Source organism: Numida meleagris, chromosome 23, assembly GCF_002078875.1.
Source record: "Numida meleagris isolate 19003 breed g44 Domestic line chromosome 23, NumMel1.0, whole genome shotgun sequence".
NCBI classification, from domain to species: Eukaryota; Metazoa; Chordata; class Aves; order Galliformes; family Numididae; genus Numida; species Numida meleagris.
In genome coordinates, this window is record NC_034431.1 from 939,813 (window position 1) to 948,342 (window position 8,530).

General features: G+C 53.0%; 1 protein-coding gene across 6 annotated transcripts in view; it reads right to left on the minus strand.

The window, feature by feature from the left end:
* Positions 35-8,530, minus strand: part of ETS1 (ETS proto-oncogene 1, transcription factor) — a 69,683-nt gene continuing 61,187 nt past the window's right edge. For all 6 annotated transcript variants that reach the window (XM_021375822.1, XM_021375821.1, XM_021375824.1 and 3 more), the window contains 2 exons: positions 4,869-4,987; positions 35-4,046 (listed from right to left, as the gene is read on the minus strand). In XM_021375822.1, the coding sequence (XP_021231497.1) occupies positions 3,831-4,046; positions 4,869-4,987 (335 nt within the window). In that variant the 3' untranslated portion in view covers positions 35-3,830. The remainder of the gene's footprint in view (positions 4,047-4,868; positions 4,988-8,530) is intronic.

Here is an 8,530-nt window from a genome sequence, read left to right on the forward strand (position 1 = left end):
AAAATATAACAAAAAAAAAAAACTTTTTTCTCTCTTTTTTTTTTTTTTTTTTTTTTTACACTGAGGCAGTTAATTCCTGGAGATATTCCACGGTAACAGATACGTAGACATCGATTTGTCGCTCATTTACACCTCTTTGGAATGTAGACAACAGCTCGCGGATGTTACGCAGACCCCACCAGAGAGCAGAGCGCGACGGGGAGCCCCACACTGCAGCCAGGCCCCAAAGCTTTGCAGGGAAACCCTCCAGGAGACAACGAGGCAGAAAGTGGGGATGCTCCCTGCAGCCTCTGCACGGCTCGGTGCTTACCGGGATTGCTCTGTGGAGCGGGTGTTGGTTTGGGAGGAGGGGAAGGGGTTAAACCGTGCGATGCCTTCGGAATCCCAGTGGGTTCGGTGGGCACGGTGGGGATGGGCTGGGTGATCTCAGTGGTCTTTTTTGATCTTAATGATGCTACTGTTTCTCCAGAGAGACCTCTCACTGAGTGACCGTGTCTGGAGCTGGATGGGCATGTGCATAAATAAAGGGATCTGCACTTGCACGCACACGGCTCCGCACGGGTTACAGTCATCGTACAGAGAGATGGAGGATAGATCTAGACAGACCTGCTGGCTTTTCTTCCAGCGTTTCACACCTCTTACTGAGGACCCTGTCCCCTGATCTTTGAAATGACCCATTCTTTGGGAAATGCACCTTAAAAAGCCATCGGGAAAGGAAGGTTGCAGCAGGGCCGAGAGCTGCGCTCCCAGGGCTGGGGGACAAAGGGGACAGGGGGGGTGAAGGGGACGCGCCCCACTGGGGTCAGACACCGAGAACAGCAGATCAGAGCAGGACGCAGCAGGACACCCCAAATCGCTGGAGATGTTCCAGGACAAGACAAAGCCATCCAGATCCCAAGTGCCACCCGTATCTGCCAAGGGCAGAGCTCACTGCCAGGAGGAGCAGCCGGCACAGCAGCGAGTCCCATCCCTGGCAGATCCCTCGTGAACCCACCTTGCTGGTTCAGCACGGGTGTGAGTTAACCACATTTTCCTGGCCTCGAAGAACGGGAGGTCACACCTCCCCCTCCAAAAGTCAACGCGCAACCACGAAAGTGGGAGAAAGAAGAGAAAGAAACAAAAAAACAAATCCGCACATTTCCAGTGTATAAACAGCGCACAGCCCTCTCTGGGATGGTCTCTAGAACGGGAACAAGGACGCTGAAGAAAACAGCAAACGGGGAGATGAGGGATTTGGCCTGGTGGGATGATGGAGTCGGTACCCAAAACTCTGACTCCTTCCATCAGAGTGAAATGCTATCCCTGTTTCCTGCTTGAAAAAGGCACTTTAGCTGCAGCAGGGCCAAGCAGGAGGCATTTCCTTGGGCACGGCATGGGAGCCCGGGCACGTGGCAGCATGTGGGGGCTGGAAGGGGGATTCTGTAAGCACTGTGCTTTGCAGTTGCATGCAAGAGAGCAATCCCAAAAGCGTAAGAAAACCAGCAAGTGCTGAAAATCCTACCGAGCTGCCATGTCCTGTTGGGATGCCCTTTGGCTAATCCCCTGCCACCCGTTTCCGTGCCATTGTGCCTTGCCCCTTTGCCCAGCAGCTGCAGCAACCCTTGGCTCTGCTGCTCGGTGAAGCCCTGGTGCCTCACTGCAGCTCCCCAGCACCCACATCGTCCTCCCTTCTCTCCAGCTCGGAGCTGCTTTCCCCATCTGCCCAAGGAGCCCAGCTGCCTTTCCCCTCCCAGCAGGCAGCCTCCCACCCCTCCTTTGGTGCATGCACCTTTCACGGTCCTTCCATCCTATTTTCCTTCCTTTCCATCCTTCCTTTCCTGTACTTTTTGCACATGCTCAGTGGGACGACGTGCAGCCCCAACGCCGTGAGCAGATCCAACAACCTCCCTGACCTCCACCTCCACCTGCACCCCCTCCACCAGCTCTCCCATCTCCAGAAAGCTGCCCCCCACCTCCCCCGGCAGCGCCTCTGGGTGGATGCAGCTGCACAAGACACTCAGCTGGACAAACAAACAACACACAAAACAAGGTACTTTTGGTTCAAATGCATAATACTGTCTTTAAAAAATAATAAATGCCCAACAGCTCTCCGGGGCAAACGCCCCAATCCCACAGCCAGGTCTGCACGGGTTCGGCCCTGGGCTCATCTCTGGGAACTTTAACTTTCACCACCCCTTCCCCTCCGTCACACCGAGCCCAGCCCTGCAGGTTGGCCCCAGCTTTGCTTTGCTCAGCAGAGCTGGGCTCGCTCCTCTGCAGGTAAATGGGGTAGAAGAGCTCCAGCACACAGGAGCAGCCCTCCCGGGACTGATCCTGCCGCGCTCCTGTGCTCGGGCGAGCACGAGATGCATCACTCACCCCAGCACCAACAGTCATGTGCTTCATGTTAATCACACCCTGACACGGTTTGCGGATCAGGCTTACAAAGGGCAGTAAAGATCCCATTTGCAAAGGCCAATTTCCTTTCTGCTCGTGCCCAGGCTGGTTAAGACGCACAGCAATAAAGACAGAGCTGGTCACAACAGGAAGGAAGAAACATTTCCTTTCGGTTTTTCAATGTTCTCCTGATTTTTTTTCCCCTCCCCAGCTTCGATGATTTGCGTTTACCGCAGTGGAAATACGGGGAATTTCTCCCCCGTCCCCTCCAAAAAAGGACAAAGTTCCTGAAAGTTCCTCGAGCAAAAAAAAAAAAACACAAAACCCGTTCTCACTGCAAAAAATCCCGGCACGCTTTGGAAAGCCGCTGTGTGCACAAGAAGCAGCTGGAAGAGAGAGACCTACTTGTAACAGCAAGGACAAGAAAGCGCTGTCAGAAATCTCACCCGGCTTGAGCAGCACACGGCAGAGCAAAGTGGGAGGGCCAAGGGGTGGGAGCGGAGACCCCCGGGAGCTGGGGCTCCCTCAGGTCCCACCCGGAGAGCACTGCAGCGTTCCCCTTCTCCAGTGGGGTCTACAGAAACCACTTTTCTCTTTTTTTCCTCACCGTGATCCAACTCTGCTGGCATAACAGAAACAAACACACACAATATTGCAATGCTGAGACCATCTTAGAGCTTAAGACTATTTGGAAAAAAAAAAAATAAAAAAAATTAAAAAATAAAAAATACTGGCACAAAATTTAATAAAATAAAACTTTAACAATTTTTTTTTTTTTTAAAAGTCGTGATCCCTCCTAGAAAAAAAAAAAAAAGTCTGTCCTTTGTATAAAAGAAGACAACCGACAGAAAGGCGATGCGACAAGAACAGCCAACAGTTCTTGCTTCTTTTTCCTATATTGCCCCTCCCCAAAGCAGGAAGTTTCACCCACTTTTGTTTTCCCTCCCCCTCCCCCCCACAATGAAAGTCTTAAATCCTCAAATCCTTAGGAATACTGTCATTTCCTGGACTGTCAGTCTGTTGTGCCAACAGCACAAGAACCGAAGGGATCCATTTGTTAATATTTGTTTCTAAACAGCGAGGGATGGGGAGGGTTTTTTTTTGTTGTTGTTTGTTTGCTTTTTTCTTTTTTTTTTCCTTTTTTCTTCTTATTTTTTTTTTTTTTTAAAGTGAGCTACATTTTTCTGGCTTTCTTAAAACTCAGAATTTCACCCCAAATAAAGCCTGTCCTGGAGCTCTCAGCAAACAGAGGCTCATCCTTCTCCGAACCAAACTCTGGAGATCGTTTCAACCACAAGTTTGATTCACCCGCCAACCTCTCTCCCAACACCCTCAAAGCATCAAATCTGAGTTGCTCTTTTAAACAAAAAAAAAAATAACCAAAAAAAAAAAAAAAAAAAGGAAAAAAAAAAAAAAAAAAGATGAAGTCCCATAAACTCTTCCCCCCCCCGAATTCACTCGTCGGCATCCGGCTTGACGTCCAGCATGGCGTGCAGCTCCTCCGGCGTGTAGCCCAGCAGGCTCTGCAGGTCGCAGACGAAGCGGTAGACGTAGCGCTTGCCGGCCGTCTTGTGGATGATGTTCTTGTCGTAATAGTAACGCAGGCCGCGGCTCAGCTTCTCATAGTTCATCTTGGGCTTGTTTTTCCTCTTGCCCCATCGCCTGGCCACCTAGGAGACGGGTGGGGAGAGTCAAAGAGGGGATGGATGTCATGGGGATGGGAGGAGGAGTCTTTCTGGGTGGACTGGGCAGCCCCCATGTAGGTCAAAGCCATTAACGTTTGGGAAAACCAAACTGCTCAGCAGCAGAGCACTGAGGAGGACTCCATGAGGATACACACGTCAGGGAAGGTCATGGATATTGCATACACTCCCCAGAATGGGACATGGTTTCATGGTCACGGTGGTGATGGGTCAGCGATTGGACTAGATGATCCCAGTGGTCTTTTCCAACCTTACTGATTCCACGGTTCTGTGATAATAATGGGAAGCCCCAAATCCCAGCTGCACACATCTGTCACTGTGCCTTTCTCTACAGTGTTCCAGCTACTTTCCCATCAGCTCTGAGTGTGGATTATTGCTTCCTACACAAGTTCAGCCCAATTTTTAACAAGTCTTTAGCTGGGCTCTAATTCACCATATTCCCCTACAGAAGACCAGAACAATAGGCCTGCCCCAATCTCAACCATGAACGGCCTCCAGTTGCACCAGGGGAGGTTCAGTTTGGATGTTAGGAACAATTTCTTCTTCAGAGAAAATTTCTGCACTGGCACAGCTGCCCAGGGAGTGGGGAGGGCACCATCCCTGGGGGTGCACGAGAACCATGGGGATGTGGCACCTGGGGATGTGGGCAGTGGGCACAGTGGGGTGGGCTGGGATTGGATTGGGGATCAGAGAGGTCTTTTCCAACTTTAGTGATTCTGTGATTCTATGAAGGAAGGAGATGAGAGTTATCTTAAATATTTCAGCAGCATTTGGGCTGTGGCACTCTACCTCATCGGGATCGGAAAGCTTGAACTCCCAGCCATCGCCCGTCCAGCTGATGAAGGACTGACAGGACTTGTCAGTGAGCAGCTCCAGCAGGAATTGCCACAGTTGGATGGGTCCACTGCCTGGAAAGACAAAGGAAACACGAGACGTCAGTGCCAGCAAAGCACAGCCCCTTCTATCCCAGCCCGGGGTGGGGGGGATTCACATGGAAATGGTGCTCACCGCAAAGAAATGAAACCTTCTGCCAATAAAAAAAGAAAAACATGGGCAGCTGCAGGGTAAGACCGCGAGACAATCTGAGAGTAAAATCCTGCAGGTAAAAGAGCTTCCCATTTGCAGTCAGAGCCGAGCATTCGCACACTGGAATGCTTCACTCCGAGTTACATAAATAGGATTATTTTTCTGGCACCCAAACAGCGAGCAGCGCTGTCTTGGCACGAGAGCACCACCGTCCCCTGTGTGCCAAAAGGCTCCTGGCCATCGCGTGAACTCCGGCAGACTCCTGCTTCCCGACCTTGACTCTTTGCTCCGTGGCTGTTTACGGAGATAAAGGGGACCCAGGTATGAAAATTATTTGGCCTCTCTCCAGGGCGTGTTGCTGCAGGCTCGCGGAGATGGGCAGGGGCTGGCGGGTTTGGCAGAGCTCCCCGGAGCTGCTGCTTCCCCCAGAGCAGCTGGAGAGGCAAGAGCATCCCTCACCACGGATGTTCGGCCACTCTTTCTAACTCCACGCCTCCCGGTTTGGTGTGGGTGCTAATTTTGGCCAACAGCAATTTGTCTCGCGGCGCTGAGCTCAACACACCCAGTGAGCACCGCACTGAGAGGCTGCGGTTTCGCAGCCTGGATTTGGCTGGATTCACGGTGCATGCGGAGTGATGTAAGAATTATCTCTTCTTTGCACTTGTGTCCCAATCAAAGGTAGAGGAGAAGCCCTCAAGCCAAAACTCTCTGATGAGCAACTTTAAATGGGGCCGCACCCAAAATATTGCGCTTAGCTCTGGGAGAGATTTTGACATGTTGTAAATGGAGCTTCGAAAATCTCAGCAATAATAATGACAATAAAAATAATAATAAACAGAGCCAGAGGTTAGAGGAAACGATTTATCACCCCTGAAGAACTGTGCAGCCTGGATGAGGATGGCAGGCAGGACGGGGCAAACCTGGCGCTGACAGCGATGAGCACAAGCTTCAAGCAGGGAAAAAAAAGTTATTTCCTCAGAATAAAGAGATGGAGTGCAGCCTATTTCCATGAATGACAATGGAGACTGTCAGAGCTGCGGCTGCAGGATAACGCACGGAGGGAGGAGAGGGGTGTTCCCCCTGTTCCACAGTGTTTCAAATGACTCAAAGCAGACGGGCTGCTGGCGAGCAGGAAATGACAGAGCTGGCTCTGGGACAGGAGCGCCGAGACTGGGGAATCACTGAGCCCCATCCAGCCCTCCCCAGAGGGAACTGAAGAGAAACCCCAAGGAATTGCTCCAGGTTGGGTGAGGCCTCCTGCCAAACCATACGGCACAAGGGAGCATCTCGCCCCTGTTGTCCCTATCCAGCCCAGGACAAAGCAGAGGGCTCACAGCATCACCCCGGACGTAAATGAGAAGACTCTTGGCAGGAGATGCTGCAGCCTCGTGTCCTCGGCAGGAGCTTGCCAAGGCACTGAGACCTCCGGCAGGGAGGGAGTCAGAGCCGCGCTGCGTTACCCACAGCAAAGTGAGGGAGGAAATTCAGATCATGCCTTCACCCCTCATCCGAAACAGAAGAGCCAAAGCCTGGCCCAGAACGGCCCCACATCTCAAGGTCATGGCCTATTTATAGCACCAGGCTTTGCACACAGGGAAATCACTGCACAAGAGGGTGCTCCAGGCTGCACGGGGCAGCACAGATGAGTGCGTGCAGGGATCGTTTCTCTTGTCCCATCCGACTTTATACCAATGCCCTACACACACAGGAGAGCACCCAGCGCCAAAACCAGACCAACAGTACTAGGACATGAGACTGCAGCACAGCCAGGTTCACCATCCCACCTAGACAAAGAGTAAGGACTTTTTCTCACTCCTTCCCCAGAATAAAACAGATGGAAACCTATTGCTTGGACACTAGGTTCTAGGTGACTGCCCTCTAAATACCCCTGGGTGACTTCCAAGGTGCCGGGGACATGATGCAAAAAGTGTCACCGTGCCTGAGCCAGGGGGCCGGCACAGCTCACACTCCATGCTTCCAACTCTGCTGCCAGCTGGCACAGGGTGGTGCTGGGAAACCCAGCAATTTATCACCCACTTGCAGCAAACGAGGTAGGCTCCTTGTTGCAGCACTGGGAGCTGCTCAGCCGGGTATTTTGGGATTCTGAAGGAAGCGGTGTCATCCGGCGGCTTGTGCCTCGCAAGAGGGATTCCCAAGGTCTATTCCTAGCTGCCTGCGGGACACGCGTAAAACCCCAAATTCCTCTGTTGTTGGACAAGCAATTATGTCAAGAATGTGTTTACTGCACAGCTCGCAGGCATGTCTCGGCTCCTATAAACACACCCTGCCGGAGGGGAAGGAGCAGAGGCCCTGCAGATGGGGCACGACGGGGAGACGTCAGCGAGGCGGGCAGTGCACATGGCAGGAACCAAACCCAGCACGTGCCCGAGCCTGCGGGGCCCAAACAGCACTGGGAGACCACAGGAGTCAGGGCAGAAAGGAGAACAATCAGGGCACAGGTGCTGGGGTGGTCTGTGTATGGTCTACTTGGACGAAACAGCCGTAATCAGAGCTGAAACAAGTTCCTTTTGCTTGCTCTGCAGAAAAGCGAGGAGCTAAAGGAAGGTTTCCCTGTGACCCTCGGCTTGCACAGAGATGTCCACCCACCCACACTGCATCCCCAGTACTACTGGGGTGAGTGTGATGCCGCTGGGCTCGTCTCTGTGCCCTGCTCCTCACTGCCTTCCTCTCATCCCCACCCACTACTGGAAATACCCACTGAGACATCTGGTCCAGATTGCTCTGGATCACTGGAGTACCCCTGCAGCCCCAAGTGCGAGGTGCAAGGACATGAGCCCCCCTTTATGGTGCCGGTCCCACTGCATGCACCCGGGGACTTCCCACACCAAAGCACCCGCCCCGCTGTGACCTCCAGCACCCACAGGGGCTGCACAGCATAGAACCCGCCCGAGGGGCTCACTGCTCAGTGGGGCCACAATGGGGACCCTGTCTCGCCTCGGTGGCACTGACGAGGGTCCTTCAGCTGGGCTGCTGGGGCCTGTCACAGCGCAGGAATTCTCCAGCATCAGGAGGAAAACATGTTTCTTGTGCTGGATGACAACAGGCCTCTACTCTGGCTGAGCGGTGTCACACCAGGGCACTGGGTTTGGCGTCACACCATCCTTACACCGTCCTGCCTGGAGATCCCCATCCCTGCTCCACGTGCCTTGGGTAGGACTGGAGATCCCCTGCTGATTTCCCACCCTGCGGCTCTGGAGATGGGTTTATACCGAAGTGCCCAGTCTCTAAAATTCATCCAGGTTTTCTGCTCCAGCACATACACGGTGGGCACTGCCACCAGCGTGGTGACACCAGCAGTGCCCACCCCATTGCCTGTGCAGACACCGTGCATGGCAACGCCCGGCCCTCAGCACGTCACTCTCACTGTCTCTCAAGCTTGTTTCACACCCTCACCCCTCTCAACG